The 27,306-nt window shown below is 36.0% G+C and overlaps 1 protein-coding gene across 2 annotated transcripts in view; it reads left to right on the top strand.

Annotated features, from left to right (window-relative positions):
• Positions 1-25,407, top strand: part of LOC106073544 (uncharacterized) — a 115,204-nt gene extending 89,797 nt beyond the window's left edge. Inside the window, exons 1-7 of one of the 2 annotated variants that reach the window (XM_056035899.1) lie at positions 1,219-1,360; positions 3,918-4,106; positions 4,835-4,849; positions 11,432-11,461; positions 14,785-14,799; positions 22,343-22,381; positions 25,202-25,407. In XM_056035899.1, coding sequence (XP_055891874.1) covers positions 1,312-1,360; positions 3,918-4,106; positions 4,835-4,849; positions 11,432-11,461; positions 14,785-14,799; positions 22,343-22,381; positions 25,202-25,368 — 504 coding nt within the window. In that variant the 5' untranslated portion in view covers positions 1,219-1,311 and the 3' untranslated portion in view covers positions 25,369-25,407. Of the gene's footprint in view, positions 1-1,218; positions 1,361-3,917; positions 4,107-4,834; positions 4,850-11,431; positions 11,462-14,784; positions 14,800-22,342; positions 22,382-25,201 lie in introns of those variants that run through there. The other variant, XM_056035900.1, reaches the window with a different exon arrangement.
• Positions 25,408-27,306: the final 1,899 nt, after the last annotated feature.

Raw genomic sequence — 27,306 nt, 5'->3', positions numbered from 1 at the left:
AAAAAAAATTCTTGAACTTCTTTAAGCTACAATTGTGTACAGATGACAAGACTTTCCCCTTGCAAATAAAAATTAATATCTCCATTATCATTTGTCATACAAACTAGACGATACTATCGCTGCTTTGAACTCATTAAATTAAATTTTTGTTCTTTTTAACTTTTTTTTTATTTCTATAAAATGAGCCTGCATTCCCCTTTAATTCTATATTAAATAAAATCTTTTCTGATAAGAAACAAAAAAGTTATAGAAACTTAATCACAAAAAGGGTAGTGAAATACTATTGAGATAAATAAAGAATCCAGTCGAAATGTGGAAAGTAATTACGGAGAGAAAGAGTTGAAAATGAAAGGTGTAAGCCTGTCCAACTATCGTTGAGTCACTATACCAATGTAATGTTCTATAAAGGACATATTCCTGTTTCATGTCAATTCTCCCACTGTCTCTATGGTCAAGTGCGAGTATCTATATTTTAAATTGATCTACTTAATTTAGACCTACTACTAGTTAGTACTATTCATGAACACTATAAGCAGGACCTTAAAATCATTATTTTATCCCTCCGAAAAAATGGACTACAATTGCCTGTTTCAACCTAATTATCGTAACAGCGGAACTGTATCTCACTAACAGGACAAGAGGCGAAGTCGAGTAACGGGCACCTAAACCAGTAAGCTTCGAGCAAGAAGGAGCCCCTGAATAGCTACCCCTTTAGGAAAAGGAAAACTCTGAATTCGAACCTCTGCTGCCTTGCAGCTATACCCAATCATCGGAAAGGCTTTGGGAGTCAACCCAGACGAAAATTCAGGAGCTGGCGAGTCTAAGACAATACCCTGACAGAACCTGCGACGCCGCTGAACCCAGACTGTATGGGAACTGCTGTTCCTTTGGATACATCATATACGTGGAGGGGAAGGAACTGATGTGTGGGCGACATCGCTCCAACCACAGCTAATGCCCAGGCATTCATCTCATTTCTATGAGGTAATCCATAGTCGCTTAGCGACTGAAGGAGGCCATACTAGTAGTAGTAGTAGTCTAGACGCAAACACAAACAATATAGACAAAACTGCACATACAACAGTTACACACACACACAACCTTAAGGAATTGCGCTCCTTTGTACTTCTTGACGATGACGAATTGATTTTGTAACAATGAAGAACTATCTAGTTTATTTGTATCCTTTCCAGAGCACGTGGTTTCATATCAAAAACAGCTGTGTACACGTGTCATGAAAAGGCTACGTTTTAAAAAGTTTCAGACACCACACGTTCTTTTAACTCCACGCAGCTACATCACACCAACAACATGATGGCCCGAAGGTTGCTACTTCAGTTTCTATCTATCTTGCTTTTAGGTAAGTTTCATTTCTATAATTTGATTTTTGCTTATACTTTGTGACCTACAGAGGCTATATCAAATAATGTGCAGAAAATCTAAATATCTTGTGGGACTCATGATATTGACCTGTCAAATACACGAAATGCTTACATCCAATAAAAATATTTTAAATGTATGCGTAATTGTATCAATTAGTTTTAATCAATCATGTAATTAAATCTGTAATATATCTAGACTAGCAACAATAATTCTATGCGATTAGAAGTATTTTTTACCAATTGTTTTTATTTAATGCTAGTGGTGGACATTACCTTTATAAATAAGATAAGACCTTATCACTTGTCAGAACCAGTTTTGAAAGGGTTAGGGAGAAAGTAAATGTATCTGGTTAAATATTACCATGATCACTTTTGAATGCATTTATAACAAAAAAATGTTGAATAACCTTGTTGATGTCTAAGAGCTGAGCCGAAGGCTCTTCGAGCTCTAAGTTTGAAAAAAAACCTGTTTGGACGCCAAACAGTAAAAAAAAACAAACCTGTGTGAACACACAGTTCTGTTTGGGAGAGACCCTAGACAATGCCTATGTGAGGCATTGCTGTTGACCGATGCGTTCGGCCCCCGACACGTGGGCTAGAGACACGGCCGAAGGCCGGGAATGCACCGGGGACTTCTGCCATTTTCCTTCAATGTACCAAGCTAACTGTGCGGGGCCCGCCATTTATGTAACGGTCCCTTTGAGGAACAGCGCATGGATTGGTGACGTGTTTGTGGGGACTTTGTTACAACCCCGCCCGTGCAATGGGTGGACTCTCGTCTACCCGTGGGCATCCCCACGGGAGTCCTGTGTTGCTACCCATTTCGCCTAGCCACTTCCTCAAATGGCCGTTTCCACGCGGGCGCCACGATGAGGCAGGGCAGCGTGCCCGCGTGTTGAATAACCTGAAATCGAACTCGATACTCAAGCCTACACACCAACCACTGTGCCAGGGCAGTGCTTATGAAAATAGAAGGTTTTAGTTAGTGTCAAACTTTAAACCTTTCTCTCTACAATAAATAAAGGGGACTAATTCAACTTCAACCACCACATCAGTCAAGTACGATTTCTTTTCCCTTGTTTGAGATACCAACAAATAATTAATTACCAATAGTTAGATGGTTAATTTTTAAAATCAGACGATGTGAGGGGCACGTGTTTCATCAAGAGTTTACGAGGTTTGCATTCCCCAGTGATCTACTTTAAACCTGTTCCTTAAATTGTGGTGGTGGTTTAATAATGACTGCTTGAGTGTGTTTGCAGTGTTTAATTGTATCTGCTCAGTAAACTGTTCATACGAAAAATGCTTCGTATTGTATGTTATAAAAAGATGAAAGAAAAGAATGTGTTATCAAGGCAAATACGACTACTAAAAAAAAAAAAGAGAGCCATTAACTAGATCTTTATTTATTTATAATGTTGATGTACGTATTAATTTTGTTATGCACCTTTACCAATTAAAGAAATATTCTTTTTGTTGTAAACTGGCTTTATTACTTCAAGATGGCACAATAAATAAATGTCATCAAAGGTTGATGTACTTATTATCTGAGTTCTGCTCCTTTCCTAATTAAAGAAATATTCTTTTTGTTGTAAACTGGCTTTTTACTTCAAGATGGCACAATAAATAAATGTCATCAAAGGTTGATGTACTTGTTATATGAGTTCTGCTCCTTTCCCAATTAAAGAAATGTTCTGTTTGTTGTAAACTGGCTTTATTACTTCAAGATGGCACAATAAATAAATGTCAGCAAAGGTTGATGTACTTATTGTTAGAGTTCTGCCTCTTTCCCAATTAAAGAAATGTTCTGTCTATTGTAAACTGGGCTCTCCAAGATGGCGCAATAAATAAAGGTCATCGAAGGTTACTATTGCTTTTATCTATTCAAAGATACGTTTTGATTTAGAAGCGTTTAAAATATATTATAATACATTATAATATTATAATATAATATAATATAATATATACATTATAATATTGTTGCAACTCTAGGGTAGGCACTCAACGAAAAGGCATGCAACTCGACACAGTTTAACAGGAAATAATAGTTGGCACAAAAGTTGGCCTCTTAGTTTCCCAAACAGACTCTTCACAGTCCCTAATGCACTGTTATTCTCTCCATTCTAGTGTCTTCCTGTTTACGTTCACTAGTGCGCTAATGCGCACCTCAAGCACTGGTGCAAGGCACAGTTACAACAATGTGATGATGATGAAATACACGCCACATTTTCATTAAATATTTAAAACAGATGTTGCCATAGGACTAAACAAACTTGTTACATACCAAATAAAACCCTCGTCTTATGGTGGACCATAGAAACAGATGACAGTTTTTTTTTGCCCAATAGACCACATGGTCTGAAAGAGAAACTCTTAGTTTATATTTTTTTTAAGATGGACAAGAAAGAAAGTATAAATGTTTTGTAATTAGCACAAGTCGAGTGTGGTTGCATTTGAATGTAATTTATGTACACATATAGAAACTATTTTTATATCATTAATATAACAGTGGTATTCACTTTCACCTATCAATAGTATGCTGGGCCGAATGTTGTCAAAAGTTAGAAGAGCAATGGTTAAAAGAGGAAATGACAAAGGAATGGCATTTGTTTCCTGAATATGCCGACGAATATGTATATCTAGCATCGCATGACAAATATTATAGTGATTTGAAAAAGGAAATTTGGACATACTTGTTAACTTTGAAAAAAGAGCTTATGAGAAGTAAGTTACTACTGCAATAATTTCCGATAATCCTTTGTTTCTAATCCAATCATGAAATGCAATCAACCTTTCCCAAAATATGGCTATATGTATATTTTCTATGCAATTTAAATAATCGTTTGTTATGTAATATGAGCAATGTGTAAGATGTATTCATTGCATTATTGATTCAAGAGTTTAATAAATTAAAAAATAATTTTATAAGCAATAAACCTTTTTTTTTCCATTGAAATCTACGCGTATGCAAAATAATCTCTTTAAAAGAAATAAAGAATGTTTAATCAATTTTGATGTTCTGCTCTATATATTACACTTGTCATTAATCTTGTGACTCGAAAACAAGATTTCTTATAAGACGTATAAAAGAGGACATGTATTTTGAGAGATATATATATATAATAAAGATATTTGTTAATAACGTCACACAGCTTACTCTTTCAATCTAACAAATACAACAAAGAGATGCCAAACAATCTGAAATATAAATTTAAATAAAGTTTAAAAAACTACCATGAACACACATCATTCCGATCGGCATCTACGTTCATCATCCGTTGTTAGTTGCTTGTAAACTATCAAAGAGAACAACATTTGATAAAATGGCATTTTCATTCGCTTTTTTGTCTTTGACATGTAAACTAAACAGACGCATTTTTCCCCTTACAAAAAACAGTTAAAAACATATGCAATGCTATAATTAACATCTTTAATTATATCTTTTTGTGCAGAACAAAGCATAATAGGTATGTATTAAACCAGTTTAATAAAGTGTGATATAAATAAACGATTGCATACTTTTAACTAGCCGTATACACTGTGACAAGAGATACATTTAGACGTTTTATTGTCCTCTTTAATATATTTGCATGGCCTGTCTTTGTCCCAAAACCGCTATATAAATATGTAATGATTTAGCTATCGATCCATATCAAATACATTGAATGTCATGGGTGTAGCCAAAGGGGGGGGGGATTTCCCCCCCCACACACACACACACACGAACATTTATATATATGTGTGTAAGTGTGTACATAATTAATCTCTATTACATTCTCACCCTTGATTCTTTCGGAAGACGTTTACAGTACCATAGAACAGGGGGTTGGCAACCTGCGGAACGCGAGCTACATGCGGCTCTTTGGATGTTCAGCTGCGGCTCTTTAGTTCCATGCGCAAATATTATTTATTTTATCGAAAATAAAAACATTTAAAAATCGTTCTGATTCGATGCTATCTCTCAGCCACTTGTACTCGCTTTTCAGCGCACTCCGCCACCATGTCTTTAAATGTATCGTATTTGCAGGTGGAAGATATTCAACTTTCTTCTGCATTATATAACTTGCTATAGATGAGCCTTGCGACATAAAAGACACAAGTTAAACTTTTTGTCACATATATTTCTTCCCAAGATCCAAAAGAAAAACCGCTTTCGTAAAAAACTAGAGGAGAAGATACAGTTAATGGCATGCAAAAATACTTTGAAGACACTGTAATCTATATAAATAAAATCGTTTCAATAGCAACTGATGGAGCCAGAAGTATAACAGGAAAAAATAAAGGAGCAACCCCCAAATTCTTACGTTTCACTACATAATACACCAAGTAGCGCTTTGTGTCCAAACGTTTCCGGTCGAAATAGTTGAGGTCATGAATTTGGTTATCAAGATTTTTAACAGTATCTTGTCAAAAGCACTCTTTCATCGTCAGTTTAAACAATTCTTAACGAAATGGAGACTCAGTATTTCGACCTCCTTCTTTGCAATAAAGTGCGATGGCTTTCGAAAGGTAGTTTAAACGTTTTGCTTTGTGCTTGAATGAATTAAATACATTACTAAATGATAAAGGCATTAATCACCCTGAATTTTTATGGTTTATATAACAGTGAAATTAAATGAGCTGAATCGAAAACTGCAAGGAAGGGGATACCAAGTCTATGTTTTGGAAGAAGATTTCGTATGTTTAGAAGAAAAACTGTTTTTGAAGAAATGATTCAGAGCAGTCAATTACATCATTTTCAATATGCAAAGCAATATTGCGATAAAACCAGTGCGACTGTTGACACGAGTCACTTCAACACAAAAAGAAAAATTAAAAATGAATTCATTGACAGATTTGAGCAATTTAAAACTAACAAAGCGACTGTAGCATTTATTTTAAAAAAATCTTTTCAACACTAATAGTATCGAAATCCACATCGAACAAGCTGAAATCGATCCTGGGTCTCTAGACATGCAATTTACCGCTTTATAAAGTAAAACTATGTGTAGTGGAAAATGTACAGAGCTGAAAATCAAGTTGGTAGATTTGGAACTCCAGAAACGTATGTAACGCAACAAAAGTGGGCAGTTTTCAAAGAAATGCCACGAGATGAGGCACGTGTATTCGACGTATGGAATAGTCTTCCAGATTGCTACAGTCAGGTGAAAAAGTTGGCATTTGGAAGGTTGACTATCGTCCGATAGGCATATTCGTGCGTGCAAGCGTTCTCTTGCATGAATATAATTAAATGTAAAGTAAGACGCCAACTAACAAATGAAAATTTAGAGTCGAGTTTGAAATTCAAAAGAAGTTCTGAGTCAAATTTATCCAAACTTTCTAAAACCATGCAAAGCCATAATTATCACTGAATTTTTTTTTTGCTCAATTGTTTGTTATTAAAATACAGGTTAGTGTTGTATGTAAATGTTTAATTATTTAAATTGTATACTTAAATAATAAATAATTATCCAATGATACCATATATATAAATGGCTACACTAAAAGAATTAAAAATGGATAGAGACGGGCTTAGTTGCAAAGTTACGAATGTCTCTAAGGTGTTCTTGGAGTCGTGTTTTTAGGGTCCTGCCCGTGTTTCCAATATAGACCATCTGACACCTTGAGCATATTACAGCATATATGACTCCTCTACTATTACAGTTAAATTTGCCACTGATCTTGATGGTCATTTTAGGACAGGTGAAGGTGGGGGTGGCGGGCGTGTGTTTGCAGGTCTGACAGTTACGTCGCTTACATGGCCAAGTGACAGGTTCACTTGAAATGTTGTGGAGTTTAGTGTGTATTAACTCCAAGAACACCTTAGAGACATTCGTAACTTTGCAACTAAGCCCGTCTCTATCCATTTTAATAGCACACATCATAGGGGTACCACAGACCTCCTCGTCACTGCTATACAACAACGCAATGACAAAAACACCCGTCTGCAGATCGAAAACAAACTTATTTTCATGTCCGGCACCCTCTAACCTAACGGGATCAACAACCAGCACACTTTTATTTAATATGCGATGGGCACTAACACTACGGTACCCCCCTTTTCCCATTCATCTTTGCCTGACATTCTCCGCCCCCTTCCGTTTTCCCGCGCTTTTACACCAGCGTAGCTCATTTCTTTTCTGCCTCGATAGAGAACAACATCGGACAGATAAGTTCACTTAAGACTATTTTGTGTTAATTGTTTTTATTTTTTGTTTGTTTTGTAGCTGATGAAGGCCTCGAGGCCCAAACGTCCTTTGTTTTACTTGGTCCGGCGGGGTTACATATATGCATGTTTTTTCGTATTTTCAATACAGGTGCCCATTAGCACTGGGTGGACGCAGGTGGACTTGGATAAAATTCTGAAGTTCAAAATCTCAGTTCATGCCTAGTTGTTGCCTTTCTTTTCCTAGTTAAATCGATTTCCCACTTTGCCATTTGTCGACTAACTGAAAACGTAACGAAAAAAATGTATGCTTTTTATATATAACATAATAAAATTTTATCTAATTACTCTAAATCTTAAGTTCAAAGTCCTACTCATGGTCCTACTATTTATAGAAATTATTTAGCAAATAAAAAATTTATCCCATAATATTTGTAGGGTTTGATTTGCGCACATTATCAGCGTTAGAGCACAATATTATTTTGGCCTTTACGATCTCTTTTTAATTTGTTGTTCTTATTTGATTTATGGAAATTTCTTTTAATAAACTCTAATGCTTTATTTTTTTTATAGTTTCATCAATACAGTGATTCCACGACAAATACAAATCTCACTGCTCTATTTTGTATTAGTTCTAGTTTCTTTATGTTTTCTTTAGTTGTGGGATCCCAAACAGAGGATGCATATTCTAATACTGGCCAAACTAAAGTTAATAGTATTTTAGTTTTATATTCTTGTTTGATTAAAAAAAAAATTTTAATAAATCCTGACTGATTTCACATGATCAGAGATAGAGAGTAAGGTCGCTCTCAATTGAATGTCATAATGTAACAGAAGGATTTGACGTCATCAAAAGTGGCCTTTTAAAGCGATCAAAATTTGTAACAATAAGGTTACAAAGACAGTTTGTGGGGAAATAAAAACTCAAAATCTGCCCACGAAGTGATCCACACAGGCAGGTAAAAATGCAGGTTTCAATATTTTCAGAAAGTACATCAGAATGAAATTCTATCAAAGAAAATTGACAGAGAAGAATGGAGAAAGAAGGTTGACAGATCTTGTGTGGTGCCCCAGAGGTCCAGCAGACCAAAAGGATAGGTGAAAGTGAATGTGAAGTTAGATGTGCAACTGGCCTTATTTATGTCTTATAATAAATATCTAATTGTTTTTGAAAATGTCAATCTCTTATTCCTTAAAAAAAACGTTTCCGTAAAAAAAAAATCCTTTAGTTAAGTGTACTCCTGCTGCAGAATAGCACTGCAGTTTAAGCGATAATATGAAAAGAAAACTACTTATTAATTTTGGTTTTAAATTATGTCCAATTTATATGCATACTAAATAGCTTTTTTCTCTTTTAAAAAAAGTAACTATTTTTTTGTGTGTAAATTTAGTAGTTACAATAACAGAACTTACTAAACTTAGCAATACAAATGTAAAAAAATAAATATTTTTTTTAATTATCTAAGACCGTTGGATAAATGTGTTAAAAATGTGATTAATGGTGAACTTCCATACTAAAGAGCCTCTCGAGTTTATTACTATTAATAGTGAATAGTTGCAAAAGTGGTGTATTTGTTTGAAAAAACTGGTTGCATAAATGATTTTAAAAATATATTTTTCGCTTTCAGGAAAGAAAAAGTAGCCTTTGCATCAGAACGTTGAATGGTCTAAAACTGTTTCACAAACCCTGGTGTTCCGCAAGGCCTGAATAGGTTTCCCTGAACTACTGGAATAATTCACAAATAAGCGACTACGTAAATTAATCCCTCTAAAAAAAAATAAGTAAAATGTTCCGCTAAACACTAATTGTGCGAAGTATTCCCTTAAGGAAAAGGTTTGGGAACCACTGTTCTAAATATTACGATGTTGGATTTTCACTATCTTTTCTAGTTTACGAGATCTTAACGGGACGGACGGACGGACATTCCACACAAAACTAAACGCGTCTTTTCCCTTTTGCGGGCCGCTAAAAAAGGATGTGATAGGATGTGCATACGTGCTTCTTCCTCGCTGGTGTCCTTAGAGAATGAAACGTGTTGTGTACATCCGCAAAAAAAAATAAATCATTTAGCAGAGTTTAGATTTTAAATTAGCATGCGCAATAAAATTTGCCCCCAAATTTTACAATAAAAACGCATAGGACTTCTAGTTTGAATGAACATTTGTAGGATATTAACGGTGTTCACACACACACAGACAAAAATATTTCCTTTCCTGGATTTTTTTAAACCCTGATCTGTAGTTCCATCAATAAATAGATGCACGACAATGCATGGAAAAACTAGGTATAAAATAAATAAATCTTATATTTAGTCTCTCTAGGCCTGTTAATTTTAATACATAACATCCTTTATGAATTTAATCCAATTTTTTTAAATGTGCCGAGAAAAATATGTGTTCATGATGCAGCCGTCTTTTTACATGTTTTTAATTACAATAAGGTTACAAGAAGTTTCTGTGAAAACTCAAACTCAAAATCGGCCCCCGAAGTGGTGAACCTTTACCGGGTTTCGAACAAAGGACTTTCGGTTTCAAGTGCTTTCCCCCTCAGCCACAGCATCTCCATATAATCATTTAGCGTATACTTATATTTTTAAAATAATAATTAATAACCTTATCAAATTTCAAAATTAATAACATGTTACATGTAATAAAGAGAAAGAAAAGATTTATTCTTACAAAATAAGATAAATTGGCGACACGAAAAAAATTCTTGACTTACTTTAACCTACAGCTGTGTACAAATGACTTTAAAAGACTTTCCCCTCGCAAATAAAAGTTAATATCTCCATTGTCGTGTGTCATACAAACTATACATAGAATATATATAAAAAAAATAAATATATCAATATTATAAATATATCTAGATCTGTGCTCTATGTTGTCTTATTTAGGCTGTCAAGTGTAGGCCCCTATAATGAGGATATGTCAAAACTGCACGCTATAAAAGTAGTTAGTTATCTTTTAAACTTATAACTAAAACAAAGTTCAAATAAAAAAAAATATTTTTTTTTGAAAACAACATTTGAATCAGTATTATATTCAATGAGTTATTTAATAAATGGAAAATACATTTTATAATGATCCATTGACACTTTTTACCATTGTCACCTCAGATGCAAATTTTATTGAACCGATGCGCGAATCTATGAATGAAGTTTGATTCATTATGACGAAGAGAGTGACCTTTTAAAAAATCTACTTTCCCCTGAAGTTTTTCATTTAAATGTGGTGTAATTTTTTGAAAAATTTGCTTGCATATATAATTTAAAAAATCAGATGGTTCACTTTGGGAAAAGAAAAAAGTAGCCCTTGTATCATAACTTTGAATGATCTAAAATATATTGATGTCCGACTTTCATTTTCTCTTCTAGTTTCTGACATCGAAACGGGACGGACAGACAGGCCACACAAAAATTATAGCGTCACTTCCCCTTTCGGGGGCCACTAAAAATAAATAAGGGGAACAACCTGAATTCAAATTTGTAGACCAAAGTCTTCTCTGGCTACTCAACCTAACGCCGTAACCACGCTGCTAGCGAAGAGTATACGAAAATGGAGGATCTATTGTTTCTATTTCATGTTTGTGTTCACTGAGCCTTAGACGGCAGCCTAATATAAAGGGGACTAATTCAGATTAAACCTTCACTTTAGTCAAGTAATATTTCTTACCCTTGTTTGAGATACCTAACAAAGTAATTTATTGCCAATATAGCTGATTCTTGTGTTGTCAGGTAAAAGAGATAATTGTGCAAAATTTCAGCTTTTTCCGAGATTGGGTGTCGGAGAAATAACGTGTACACATTGTAGGCCAGACAGACAGAGTAAGTTAATAAACGTTTTGTAAACAAGGAAGCATTCTTGAAACATATTTAAAAAATGATTTTTGTTTTTGTATTTCAAGATTTTTATGAACAAGAAAAATACAAAAGAAGTAAGTGTTTCAATTCTCTTTATAGAATTTCATTAGTTATCAAAACTTTTACAGTATTTTACTTTTTCACTTGGATTAACCCAAAAGCTTATCAGTATAAATTTTTTTATAAATTTTGTGCCTCTCCTGGACGCAAATTGCTTTACGCTTATCAATATGCGCAGAATCAGCATTCAATTTAAATCGAATACAGTAGTCTAACCAAAACTATGTATAGTAATTTAGTGATTACATTCTTTTTAAATTAATGTAAATTCCAATAGTTGTAAATGCCTGACGACCCGTGTCGGCATTCTTCTGTGTTGATTGCATTAGGTGTTGTTTAGTGTGATTAAAGATGTCTTGCTGTTGCTTGAGCTGGGATTACTTCTTGTCTCGTATGACTACTGCTATAACACCACAGTTATTAATTAACACAGATTGAGAGAGTCAATGCTCAGCAGACAATAAATTTATTACAAGAAAAGAGCATAACAATTGACTGGCCAATCCTGCCATCAAGAAATACTTATCGTGTCTAACAAAAATCCAATAGATTACTCTTAGGTACACAACTTATATCACTTCTCTGAGTCATATTACAATACACGATATTGTACAGTTGCTTACTCTCTGGAGTCCAAAAATCAACTGAGGTTTTCACACCGCGGTCAGTCACCGACCAATAAGTTTACTCGTAAAAAGGCACAAGCTCAATTAGTGACTATCCAGTCACTTCATGTCACAATGGTTCTCAAATGGGTGTGTGACAATAGTTAAACTTGTTTCTGACAGGATCTAAAACAGGGGTCTCAAACTCATATCAGCATGTGGGCCGCAGTGGAAAGTAACAACCAGTTAGCGAGCCGCACCACGAAAAGAGAATGTTTTTTCATTAAATTTTACGAACACTACTGACACTGCAGTTAAATGCTAAAAATAAAGTTTTTATAACTATTAATTACATTTAGTGTAGTTTATTACATGCACAGGCAGTTTAGTTTACTAAAATAAGTTGACGTTTGTCTCTGTCACTAATAAAAAAGCAGAAACTGTAGTTACCAAAAAAAAACCACTATAATTACTAGGCCTACTGCAGATGGCTCGTCACTCATGTTTCTGTCCACTCAGCCGAGAGCAGAGACCAGATCATCGACGTTAGGCCTGAAGTCGCGTATAGTGGCAAGCCACAAGGTTGCTCTCAGATGCTCATCAGTCAGTCTTGATCGTATTGCTGTTTTGTTGATCTTCATTTTCGAGAAAAACTGTTCACAAACGTACGTACTCCCAAACATCGCTAGATTTCTAGCAGCTGCGCAGAATTAGTTTGGAAACTTCTATCTGGGAAGAAACTGGTAGAAATCTGGGACGCCAACATCAGCGTATTTTTGATACAGAACAGTGTCACACTGCAGGTCCAGTAGTTCCATCTGGACTTTCTCTGGAACGTTTTTCAAGTCAACTGCGAACTGTAGTTCGAGAGCAGTGAATTGCTGAAAGCGGTGTTCAAAATCTTCCAGTAGTTTGGAGAGGATGTCTACGTAGTCTTTCAGGCGCTGTGGTTCAACCGTTATGCTTTGTAAAAAAAGAGAAATAAGCTAGGTTTCCATCTGCCAGCTGAGTGGCCCACGAAGTCAGATTGCATCTGAATGATTTGATGCGGTCAAACATCACGGTAATCAGCTGCTTTGTGCCCTGGGGTTGTAAATTGAGTGCATTGAGATTTTGCGTTATGTCAGTAAGAAAAGCAAGATTCGAGAAAAACCTTTGGTCACTGCACTGAGGTATGTCTCTGTCTTTCATTGTCATGAACAATGCTATTTCCCGTCTCAGTTCAAAGAATCTCTGCAGCACTTTTCCACGACTCAACCATCTGACTTCCGTATGATACAGCAACTCTCCGTATTCCGTTTCTAAATCAGCTAGAGATGACACAAACTGTCTGTGGTTGAGACCCCATTCACGTATGAAGTTCACCGTCTTCATGACAACATCCATCACGTTCTTCATTTGTAGACTTTTGCCACAGAGTGCTTCTTAGTGCAGAATGAAGTGTATGGCTGCAAAAGGTCCCCCCAAGCTGAGCTGATTCCGTTTCTCTACCAATAATCCAACAACACCAACCTTCTCTGAACACATTGTTTGTGCACCGTCCACAGCCACTGAAACAAGTTTTTTCCTACGGTAGCCCACACACCTGTCAACACAAGCTTCCAGTTCTTGAAACACGTCGCGTCCAGTCGTCGTTCCTTTTTTGGGTAGTAAGTCCAATAGTTCTTCAACAACAATGTTTTCCCGACATTTTTAAAATTAATATGTGTTTAACCCTTTAACTGCGAAGCTGTTTTACAATGAGTTCATACAAAATGGAATTACAATGCTGATGTTTAGAGGCTAAACTACAACACGCGTTTAATGAATATCAATACAATTTTTTTCCTATATTAAGGTTAATTTATATTATTGGGAAGACATAGCCGTAGACAGCGCTAGGTGGAGAGGGATGGTGACCATGAAAGCTATGAACAGTGAAAAAACACGGGCCTCAGCTCTGGAAGAAAAGCGTGTCATGTAAAAAATAGCCGGCTCCTGTATTACCAAAGCGAAAGCCACCTTAGCTGCGATATATGTGGACGGGAGTGTTTCTCTAAAGTGTTCCACGAGATGAGCCATAGTCGTTCTACGACTGAAGGAAGCAAACAATATATATATATATATATATATATATAACGGTATTTATTTAACTCAATTGTAAAGCTAACATCGAATCATTGGATTCCGTATGTCACCCCAGTTTATCACGTGTTTAATTTTGAAAGATTTTAAAACAATTATCCATTGCATTTAAACTCTTAAAACAACAAAGTATATTAAAATCGTATTTTTATATACCTACTTAAAACAACCGTCATTCCAACGCCAACGTTTGCATGCGGGACATGGAAGTCGTCTGCCGGATCTCAATGAAAGAAATCCCTAGGCCGAACTGGGACTCAATCACTTAACGAGGTTGTGAACGAATATCGCATGAGGTTTGCGGAAAATGTCCTAAGACAAAATGAACTGACTACCCATGCCAAGAATTGCAATGACATGGAGACCAATACGAGGAAAGAGTATATCGAAACGTCCTCTCATATAACTTGGCGCCACACTTTCCTGTAGGACATATCAAGGCAGTGCACACCAGGCTGGAAGAGGCTTCAGACATTGCTAGTGACAGATCTTCACAGAGAAATTTTGCAGTCTAATGCCCAAGGGAGGATCTAAGTGTAAGTTAGTAAAAAATTATTAACGGATGAAATGTTCTAATTAACATGTTTTAATTATATCTTTTTGTGCAGGAGAAAAGTTTCTAGGTATGTATTCAACTTGTGTAATTTGTAATTGTGATATAATCAGCAAACAAAACTGAATACATTGAATGCAATTTATAAATTGTACAGTAATTGAGTGATCATATTTGATATTTTTAATGTGAATTCTTTTAGTTTAAATTGTATAGTATATTGGGACTAAGTTGCTTGTATTATTGAATTTGTGTATTTGTATACAGTTATATATATGTCACAGGGTTTTACATATGTACATTGTTATTATGCATGCATACAATAAAAAGTTGTTAAGTTCTCCTTTCAGAGCTGCGAACTATTGGGCAGATATGTTGAGATTATATGTTTCGTTGGTCAAAGGTTAACGAGCAGGCAGGGGCGCCCGCGGTATTTTTGCAAGGGGGGTGCAAGTTGCGACCTAAGGCTTTAGTCGAATCTTTAACTTTCTTACTTTCTAGTTAAGCAGATCATTAAAGAAAAAGACTAGTGCACCCCTCACCCGTTTGTTTTTGCTCCTCTGTGATATTAAGAGCACTGTACATGTTTGTTTTATGAAATAAAAGATAAAATAAACACGCGAACAAGCTATTTACAGCCCAGCACTTGCAAATTTACCGCTCAGGTTTTACTCTGGCAATGAAGTAGTCACTTCATCTCAAGTGGCAAAGGGTAAAGATCGCCTCTCGAAAAGTAAATGTCACAGACAAGGTCGGCCATCAACTCCTTATTAGCTTATTTTAGTTCATTACAATAATAGCTGCTTGCAACTGTGCTTAAGTGAAAGCACTGCTGGTTAAGTTGCTACTTTCAAGAAGTGAATTAATTTGAAGGTGCATAAGATTGTCTAAAATTTGGCTACTCGGAATTCAAGGAGAGGGGGTGCACGTACATGGTCTGCATCAATTCCTGATAAGCCAAGGCTAGTTTTGTTTAATGCACACACACAATTTCCTTCTCAATAATAAAGATTATTATTATTATTATAAAAGAGCGAATATTCATTCTCTGGCGAAGCCAGGGTCGAGTTTCGTTAATGGGAAACAAAATTCATCGTAGTCCCTTTATCAGTTTCCACTGAGAAATTTTCTGGTGATGTGGCAGGTCTGCAGAAGTACCGCCCTCTGACAGGCAACGAGAATGTTCCTAGGAATTCCAAGGGCCTTGAAGGTATCTGTGAGGTCAGTTGTTATTATACCCTCGGTTGATATAACAATGGGGTATATTGTTATTTTAATAATTTCCATAAACGCTAAATCTCCAAGCCAAGGTTCCCATATTTTCGTTGTTTTTCCAGCTCAGTTTTTTTTTAATTATGAGATAGTGGTACGGCGATGTCAATAATGGTAGCGGCCTTTTCTTTTTTATCGATGAGCAGCAAATCAGGGCGATTAAAATCTACCGTTTTGTCAGTCAAAATAGGCCTATCCCAGTACAGTAGATGATCCGTAGACTCGAGAACCTCTTGTGGTGAGTATTTGTAATATGGAGGAGTATCCTTACCGATCAAATTGTGTGTCAAAGCTAAGTGCTGGTGTATTAGCTTTGCAACTTGGTTATGGCGACCTAGGTAGGCAGATTCCGATAGGGCTGAACATCCCGCCATTATGTGTTCAATTGACTCACCCACATTTCCACATTTTCGGCATTTGTCAACAATTTGAGTTTTAGGATATGTTTCTCGTAATTTTTTGTTCTAATTACTCTGTCCTGTATTGCTGTGACAAAGCCTTCAGTTTTAGGGTAGAGATGACCTGCTTTGAGCCATGTTAAGGAAGCAGCCTTGTCAATGTTGCCCTCATGTAATAAAGCCTGGAATTTCCCGTGAAGTGTTTTTTCTTCCCATTGACGAATCTCATGCCCGACGTCGTCCAAACCGACATTAACATCAACATCGTTTAGGTTCAGAGGGGTTGCATCATAGTCATATTTGCGTAGGAATGAAACTAGTTCATTGCAGGAGGCGTGCATAGCTTATCCTTACAACTGTACTTCAGTGGAAGCATCACAGTTGCTACTTAAAAGTTAATTGAAGGTTCTAAAAATTGGATAGAATTCGGGTACTCAGAATCTTATCTTATCTTATATAATACAGACGTTACTTCAAAAAAGAAGATGATTACGTCCTACGCGTCATGCATTTAGTCATGCATATTAACCAATGACTTAAATTCTGCCAAGTCACTGGTTTTCCTGGCTAGCTCAGGCAACCCATTCCATGCTCTAATAGCACTAGGGAAGAAGGAGTATTTGTACAAATTTGTCCTAGCATATGGGACGAGGAATGTGCCTTTATCTTTGTGTCTTTCAGAGTATTTTATTAAATTTTGTTTTTGTATTTGAAGATCATGGTTCAGTGTTTTATGTATTATTGCTACTTTACTTTTGAGCCTTCTGTCCTGAAGGCTTTCTAAATTCAGTGATTTTACTAAAGGTGTTACTCTAGTCAAATGTGAATATTCGTTTGTTATGAATCGCACTGCTCTATTTTGTGTCTGTTCTAGTTTCTTAATGTTTTCTTGAGTTGAGGGGTCCCAAACAGAGGATGCATATTCTATTATTGGCCTAAATAACATTTTAGTTTTATGTTCTTATTTGATTTATAGAAATTTCTTTTAATAAATCCTAATGCTTTGTTTGATTTTTTTGTAGTTTCATCAATATGTGGATTCCATGATAGTTTTTCATTTATTATAACACCTAGGTATTTTGCGTTTTTAGTCTTTGTTACTGGTTTGCCATGAATAAGATAAGTGGAATTAATTTGTTTTAGTTTTTTTGTTATCTTAATAACTGACATTTTTCTGGGTGGAAAGACATGCTCCTATTGGATTCCCATTTCTGTAATTCATCTAATTCTCTTTGTAAAATATCTGTGTTTTGTGTTGTTTTTATTGTTCTATATATTATGCAATCGTCTGCAAATAATCTGACTTTTGTTCCTGAAGTAATGCAATTTGGTAAATCATTTATGTAAATTAAAAATAGTAGTGGACCCAAGACTGTACCTTGAGGTACACCTGAGTTTACTGTTATCGGTGTTGATTTAGAGCCATTTATTATTACAGTTTGTTCTCTCCCTATCAGAAAGTCTTTAATCCACTGATGCAGTGGACCAATATTTTAATTTTTTAAGCAAACTATGGTGGTGAACTTTATCAAAAGCCTTAGAAAAATCTAGTAAGATAGCATCTATTTGTTCACTATTATCTAAACCTTTTGAAAAATCATCAATTAGTCCTATTAGTTGTGTTTCACATGATCTATATTTCCTAAAGCCATGTTGGTATGGTGTGAGGACATTATGTTTGTCTAAGTGGTTTATGATGTTGCTACATATTATGTGTTCTAGGATTTTACATGTGATGCTAGTAAGTGATACTGGTCTGTAATTTCCTGGGTCAGATTTTTCTCCTCTTTTAAATAGGGGGGTGACATTAGCTTCTTTCCAGTCCTTTGGTACTCTGCCCTGGTTAAGTGAAGCCTGAAAGAGTATTTTGTACACTGGGGCTAGCTCATTACTTAGTTCTTTGAGTAATCTAGCTGGAATACCATCAGGTCCAGAAGCTTTATTTGGTTTGGTGTTGGCTAATAGTTTTTGAATTCCATTTTCTTGTATTACTATATCTTCTATGTTGTCTACTTGGTTCAAATTCAGTAATATGTCTTTGTCTCCTGGGGCTGAGAATGCTGATGCAAAGTATTTGTTTAGAATGTTTGCTTTAGTTTCATTATCATTATGTATTATGTTATGTTCATCTTTTAATGGCGCTACGCCTGTTGTTTCCATTTTCTTAGACTTAATGTATGACCATAGGTTTTTGTTGTTATCTTTAGATATTACATTGTTTATGTATTCACTCTGCAGCTGTCTGCTTACTTTTTGGGTTAAGTGTTTAATTTTTATATACTTTTTGTAAACTCTTTCTGCATTAGTTTCTTTAAATTTTCTATATAGGTTTTCCTTCTGTTTACAAAGCTTTTTTAGTCTATTATTAAACCAGCATTTATTTATTTTGTTTGAAGTGTATTTAGTTGGTATATGATTTTCTATAATGCTTTTAAGATGGTTTTTAATGAAATTCCAGAGGTCATCGACTGGTTGGTTAATGTCTTTTTCTAATAAGAATGTTTGTTGAAAGTTTAATGCAGCTTGGTGTAATTGTGTTAGGTTACATTTATTCCAGAGTAAGATTTTTCTTTTGGGTTTTGTATTGGCTACTGCTTTTATCTGACTGTGTATTTTTATGATCTCATGGTCTGATAGACCAAGGATAATATCATAATCAACTACTAATCCAGGTCTGTTGGTTAAGAAGAGATCTAATGTGTTGTTTAATCTAGTTGGCTTTTTAATGATTTGATCTAAACTTAGGTTGTGTAAAGTTTCTATGAAAAGCTCATTTATGTCCTTAAGGTTTTGGTGTTTATCTATGGTTAGTGTTTTCCAATTTATATCAGGTAGGTTGAAATCACCCATAATCCAAAAAACTGCATTTTTATTTGTCTCTTTAAGTGTAGTAATCTGATTACATAGTTCCTGCATGTATTCTAAACTAGAATTTGGTGGTCTGTAAATGCTGCCTATTATTAGGGATGTTGAGGTGGTATTAATTTTACAAAATGTTGATTCTACATTTTTTTAGTTAGGTGAGGTAATTTCTTCTGCTATAAGAGTGTTTTTTATTGCTAAAAGAACTCCTCCATAGGTGAGGTAATTTCTTCTTCTATAAGAGTGTTTTTTATTGCTAAAAGAACTCCTCCATGATTATCAGCCCTATCTTTTCTAAAAATTTCATAATTACTATTGAAAATTTCTGCATTATAAATTTCAGGATGTAGCCAAGTTTCTGTGCCTGCAATTATGTCTGGTTTCTCACATTCTAATAAAATTTCTAAGTCTGCTGTTTTGTTCCTAATGCTTTGAAAATTTATTACTAAGGTTTTAAGGTATTTTGGTGTTACTTCTTTAGTAGGTTTGTTTAGTGAGGCTGTTGTATTAATTTTAGTAGATTTAGGTTTAACAGGAGTGGATCTGGCTAGTGGTTGGTGAGTTTGGTTTGGGATGGTGTTTAGGATGAATCCAGGGGGGATGCTCGTGCACGACCTTGCACCACCCTGTGGGCGCCCATCCGAGCAGGGTGTCATGTGGTCAGCACAACGACCAACAGCCTATACTTTCCTTAACTAAAGTCAGGTATTCATTACAGCTGGGTGGACACTGTTACGGTCGTAGCGCAGCACGGTGTGCATAAATAATGGTGCGAATTTGTGTAATGAATGGAAGGGATGTTAAAAGGGGAAGCCGGGAGAAATTGACAGGAAGAGAGATGAAATGTTCGTATTTACATAACTTGTTGTAATATTAAAGTATTTATAGAGTAATAACCTGAGAGTCTATTATTATTTCGAAGAGTCTTGTGTCGTAACAGACACAAGAACCCTCCGAAAAATTCCGAAAATCCCAGGCTTCACCGAGATTCGAACCCAGAATTACAGGTTCGAAAGCCAAGGCTTAATTACTCAACCACAGCGTACCCTAGTCATGCATGTTAACCAATGACTTAAATTCTGTCAAGTCAATGGTTTTCCTGGCTGGCTCAGGCAACCCATTCAATGCTCTAATAGCACTAAGGAAGAAGGAGCATTTGCACAAACTTGTTCTAGCATATGGGACGAAAAATGTGCCTTTATCTTTGTGTCTTTCTGAGAATTTTTATAAAATTTTGTTTTTGTGTTTGAAGGTTATGGTTCAGTGTTTTATGTATGATTGCCACTCGACGTTTAGGTCTTCTTCCTGAAGGCTTTCTAAATTTAGTGATTTTACAAATGGTGTTTCTCTAGTCAAATGTCATTATTCGTTTGTTATGAATCTCACTGTTCTATTTTGTGTCTGTTGCAGTTTCTTAATGTTATCTTGAGTTGAGGGGTCCCAAACAGAGGATGCGTATTCTATTATTTGGTCTAACCAAGGTTAAATAACATTTTTGTTTTATGTTCTTATTGAATTTATAGAAATGTCTTTAAATAAACACTAATGCTTTGTCTGATTTTGTCACCCTTTTATTTTGGATGGCCGTTTGGTGACATTAGGTTCATATTATAACGTTTCACGTTGTAGGCTTTGTTACAATGAATTCTTCATACGATCATACACCTCTCGCAAATTGGGAAATAACTCTCGATGTAGCAGACATAAAAATACGTTTAATAAATAAAAAATAAATATACATATATATAACAACACCACAATGGATTATAATACTACGATCCACGAATATCCACTAATAATCCTTTATAGAAATACTTGACAATAGCTTATTGACTACTTATAGAATTATAGAAATACGTTTAATATATGGGCAGACTCTTCCATGGATGGCAAGTACCTATCCATAATAATAAAATATTTTGAATTTTTTAAGCAAACTATGGTGGTGATTTTTGTGAAAAGCCTTAGAAAAATATAATAAGTTAGCATCTATTTGCTTACTTTTATCTATTCTAAACGTTTTGAAAAATCATCAATTAGTCCTATTTGTTCTGTTTCACATGATCTAAAGAGGACTCACTATTATATACATTAAAAAGAGTTTTAAAAATTTTTTTTTTTGGTTCACAGTATAAGGTTCTGATAAACACCGATGCACGGGCGGTCATTGGGGGCCGCCTTTGAGTCTGTGGAAAACTCAAACTCCTTTTGTAATCTTTTTATTTTTTTTTCTTTATATTAGATTCCTATTTATGTATGGTATTAGCATCAGCTCTACTATCCATTTCCATTTAAAACCTTACTCGGTGACCTTTACCTGTCATAGCTGATGTCATTCTTTCCGGTTTTTTTTGTTTGTTTTTGTTCGCTAAGGACAATAAAACAATTGTTTTCGATCCACATGACTTCATCTATTGCTGCAGCAGTTTTTCATGGTCAGACTTAATCTCTAATACATGCTGAATTTTAGTTTTGCACATCAAGGCAAAATGATGTTCGCCCTCTACTGGCTAGGTAAAAGAATGTTTTCTTTCTATTTTATTTTTTTTTTAAATCTACAAGATGCATCAGATTTTTATTGTTTTGTTTTTGTTTTAATATTTTAATGTTTTTCATGTTTAGATTTTTAAAATAACTACAAATAATGCATAATTGCATTTTCCCAACTTTTCGTAGCTTTCGAGACGGGAGCTTTACAGTAGTAAAACGATAAGCAAAAGCTGCACATTTTACCTTGCATTTACCGTTGAAAACTAGGCGCGGCGGCTAAGCGGTGAATCGCTTAGCTTCTAAACCTGAGGTGCTGGGTTCAAATCCTGTTAAATGAAATTTAAAATTTCGGGAACTTTGGTCGCTTCTCAGTCCACCCAGCTGACATTAGTTGGGTAAAAGTAAAGGCGGTAGGTCGTTGTGCTAGCCACACAATATCTTCGTTAGCCGTGGGCCACAGAAACAGATGACCTTAACATCATCTGCACTATAGATTGCAAGGTTCGAAAGGGAAACTTACCTTTTTTTCTACAATTCAACAATTCATTGTTTCAAATAATTCGTATTATCTCTTTTATTATTGGTTTGAAGATGAGTATGATAGAAAAGTGGAACATGCGAGACAGACGAGTAAGTATTATAAAAGCTAAAACTAGTATGATGCTGCTCAGTAACGTAGCTAGAAATGTTCTACCATTTGGGGGCCCAGTGGGTTTAACCTCTTTAAGGCCCCCATCAAATAATTAATATTTAATGTAAAATAATTCTCCACTCCCCCCTTTTTCCCTTTTTCCCGCCTCTTGCTACCAAACTTTGACATATTTACAAATATATTTTTAAATCCAAAAGAGATACCTTAAAATTATAATTATAGATTTGTATGTTGTATTATTGCATCTGTATAATTCATATTTTCTTTGGAAGTAACGTCTGTAGTTTATAAGATACAGTTTTCAAAATGCGCTGATTTAGCTATCAATCCAACTAAAATATTTGTGTCTATTCCAATGTAACGTACATTTATGGAATGATTTCACATTGGATTCTACATTAAATGACTATAGTTTAACTTATGATTCAATTTATTGTAATTCGTGTATTTTATAACGTTGATATTAATTATAGACATTGTTCTAGCACAGAATTACAAAGACCTGAATGTATGCCTACACATTTGTTTTTTAAATGGCAAGGGACAATAGAAGTTGCAATCAGCGGAGTCACAGGCTCTGCCAAGGTGTAGCAGTGTGTGCTGCAAACAGTTCAAAGGTCTTAGGTTGACTCCCGAAGCCTTTCAACTGTTTGTGTATATCTGCAAGGCAGGTTAAAAATTCAGATTTTTATTTATCCTATATGGGTAGCCAACCAAGCGAAATAAGCCCCTGCCGTCCAAAGTTTACTGGTTAAAGTGCCAGTTTGTGGTTTCTCCTGTATTTAAAAACTGCTCTTTGCCAGGAGAGAAGACAATACATTAAACTGGTTGCCGGAAGTAATTTGAGACAAATGCCAATGGAAGCATTGTATTATATGCAGTGGAGTTTTTGTATTTATCACCACTTCCGGCAATAACAACCTTACGGAAATGGACGGACAAGGACTGTTGGAAAATCTTAAATACTAGGTCTCCCGTAGAGCCCTGGTAAGGAACTCTGCTGTTTGGCGTAGTGCCTCATAGCTTCCATACAAACATAGTGAACCACTGTATACGTCTTCCCGTAGCACTCGGAGATGAGGACACTCTTGCAAGACGTGCGTCACTCTCTTCTGATTCCCCGCAGTGTCGGCAACGGGCATCAAAATTTGGCCGAAACCGGGCGAAATACGCACCAATGGGGAAGTGTCCCGTAAGCCACTGCGCTATTATCGTTTGTTCCGACCTTTTTAGCCTCCACCACGGGTCCTCTCGATTTGGGCGACGGATGTGCTACCGGACTCCCCTGGCATTTTCGGAATCATCCCAGGATTTCAACCATTTGTCATGTACCCACTCACGTATAACTGTGGTAGCCTGTTGGAACGTACTTGGTGTTTTGAAAGTGGGCACGGCCAGCGCTCCTTCTCGTGCTAGAGCATCAGCCACGGCATTGCCCCTCACGCCGCAGTGCGAGGGCACCCACTGCATAACGATGACAGCTCCAATAAGTAGGCGGATGTTATTTGTGGCGCCTAATGCCTCTTCCACCAATTGAGACTTTCCTCCTAAGCCAGCCATGGAACTGTGTTCGTGTTTTCCGTTAGGAACTGTTTTATCCAGTTGTAGGTCCGCCCGCGTACGCCCATGGCTCTAAGCTTAAGATAGAGGCCTTGCTTCCACACCCGGTTATACGCCTGTTTCAGGTCGATAAATACTATGTGCTCTCGGACCTCTGGAACCCATCGGCCACCTCCTGCGTGAAAACTGTGACCTGGTCGATCGGGCTCAAGCCTGCCCTAAAGCCAGTCTGCTCTGGCGCTAGGATACCGGCACTCTCAAGGCTCCACACGAGTCGCTCGCTGACCATCCGTTCTACTTTCTTGCCGATAGTGGAGGTCAGGGATATGGGTCTGTAGGACTCCACGCTAGTCGCGTCTTTCCCCTTTTTTAATATAGGAACAATGTTAGCACAGCGCCAGGCCCTGGGTAGTCTGGATTCCACCCAGGTTCGATTCACAAACTCCAGGAGTTTGTCTTTCGCTAATTCCCCGAGGTGTTTTACCATCTCGGGTGTGACCTTGTCTAGCCCCGGAGCCTTTCTGTTTTTGCACTTAGCTATCGCTCTGTCCAGCTCAGCACGGCGGAAGGGTGCGTTGCACATGTCCAGGTCTTCACATCCATTCGAATCCCTCTGGAGTCTTTTACGCTCCTTGTTGAGGGCTATGGGGGTGGCTGACTTCTTTTCGGACTTGCTTACTGAAGCGAAAAATTTGTTAAGCAAGTCGGCCATTTTTCTATCTTTAGCTACTCGATCCCTACTGGGTGAGAATAATGGGTTGGCTGTACGCGCCGAATCTTTGGCCTCAAGATTGCGAAGAAGGCTTTAGAGGTATCCCGAAGATCCAGCCCGGCACAGGCATACCTCCAGATACCAGAAGTTTCAAATCTAAGTTATAATAACCAACTAGCTTTTTTAAAAAAAATGAAATGGGAACAAACAATCCGCCCTTTTTTCCCTAATTTATTAAAGGTCTGCTTTCTCCTGAATTCACGCGTTTTGACACGGGCGCAGTTCATTCCTTTCTGCCTCAATAGAAAACAGCGGCATTGAATATATACAGAGTGCTGTAGACATCTCTCACTTCACTTTTTTTTCAACATGTATTATCTTCACTTGTTTGTAACTGATTTAAGCTTTGCAGCCTAAAGGTCAATTGTTTTTGTTTTTTTTTTGTTTTTTTTTTTAAACCGGGTTTCCTACATATAGTCTATGTTTGACGTAAATTCTATTAATTCGTTCACCACTGTTTCAATAGACCTACCATCCTACTATTGGACTGAAAGCGAATATGCGGTGGATAAGGGAATACGAGAGAGACAAAAATTACGCCGAGAATACCGTGAACTTGAACGCCAACAAAAACTTGAACGTGAACGCCAACGTGAACTTGACAGTATAAACGAACGTGAAGGTTTACCGTGATTTCTCTCGTATTACATATAATAAACTGAGTGAATCAAAGCGATCTTTTTTTGTCCTGTTTATCTAATGTATTTTTAAGATTTCTCAAACAGTAACATCGTAAAAACTTCTGAAGTTTACATAGAATCTCAATGTGGATTCCAAAATGGTAGAGACACTATACTCACGCCATCCTCTAAACTAGTGTTTCCCAAACTGTGTATCATGGATCACTAGGGTTCAGTCAGGCCTAACTACGTGTTCCACGAACAATTTGAATAATTAATTCTATCGTTAAGGCAGAACAAAAAAATGACGAATTCTATAAAAAATATCGCTATGAACTTTGACCTGCTCTAATAATTTTGACTCTAATTTGAAACAAAGATACGATACAAAGATCAAGCATTAATTGATTTTGTAGCACACTATTCTAAAACAAGTCTAATTTATTTTACTTCAGTTTCCTACAATCTGTTTGAAGCCTTTTCTGGTTATGTTAAAACAAAAACAAATATAGTGACAGGCTTCACAAACCAAACATTGGAACTCAGCTTATCAATATCGCGAATGAAAGTAATTATCTATGCTCTTCATAGAATCAATACCATCAAAGTGATAACATTAATTTTTATAAAGCTTATATCTGAATAAATAAATAATAATGCTAAATTTATAATAGAGTTTAATTATTTAAACAAATAAGAAATAGACATGGTCACACGGGTTGCTTAACTTTGTATTTCTCGATCTAACAAAAGCACTTGATATGTTCATAAAAGTGAACATTTTCAAACTATCAAAATTAAATATTTTTTTTACAATTTGGATGTCCACCAGAAAAAAAAAACTCCAGACGAAATCAAATGTACAGTAAATTTTTTCATGGAGCCCAGTAAAAGCACCTTTTACTGTCGGCAGTTTTGTCAAACAGAGCTTTAGTCTAGCACCAACTTGTATGGTATATTCTTGTCCTGTTTATAGCTTTATGCTTACAACATTATAAAGGGTGTGATTTTCAGGGGAACTCTTCAGTGTGCCCAGAAGCAAATAGTAATGCAGGAATTATGTTTATTATACAACATTTCCAATCTGAAATTGCAACTATCGTTACCGATATTGATGTTTAAACATACACAAATACATACCAAAAAAAAAAACAAATTTTTTAAGCATAAAACACGTAAAATCATCAAATATATTTTGTTAATAAGATAATTCTTCCATTTATGAAAGAGACCACTGTTCCGTCAAAGCGAATATTTGATTCTTACTATCTAAACACAAGGCTAAAGACAGGGAGGGAATAAAGAAAGACAGTCAACGAGTGTTGCTTGGTGCCCCAACGGTCCAACAGACTAAGGGATAGGTAAAGGTAAAAAATCTAATAAATGAAAGATTTTTTAAATTTTAGATTATTTTACCCCGCTCCTAATCCCCAACGAAACAAATCCTGGCTAAGTGTAAATAAAAGAGTCATAAAAAAGAAAATTTCCCCTTTTAGATCCTGCCGCCTATGGGGCAGATGATGTTAAGATCATCTGTTTCTTTGGCCAAATGTTAACAAGGGTACCATGTGGGCACTAAAACAAACAAACGCCTTTTATTTTCCTCAACTAAAGTCAGGTACCCATTAGAGCTGAATGGACTCAGGGAAGCCATAAAAATCCCGAATTTCAAAATTCCAGTCGTCACCGAAATTCAAACCCAGATTCAGAAACCAAGTGTTTAACCACTCAGCCACAGAGTCATGGTATATTATCAAACTACAGTTGATGATGTGCAAAAGATTCCTAAACGTTTTCAAATTTATTAAACCATGGAACTATTATTAGAAAACAGTGTCTTTATGTTTTTTTTCGCGCATCCTTATAAACTGTACTTCTTGTATGAATAAAAATCTTGGTCATAGAACCAATGAGATGATAAGATTAACTAGACAGATTGTGCAATGATGTA

The sequence above is a fragment of the Biomphalaria glabrata genome, chromosome 7, assembly GCF_947242115.1.
Source record: "Biomphalaria glabrata chromosome 7, xgBioGlab47.1, whole genome shotgun sequence".
NCBI classification, from domain to species: Eukaryota; Metazoa; Mollusca; class Gastropoda; family Planorbidae; genus Biomphalaria; species Biomphalaria glabrata.
Note: the sequence above shows the minus strand (reverse complement) of the source record. Positions and strands in the feature narration are given on the sequence as shown.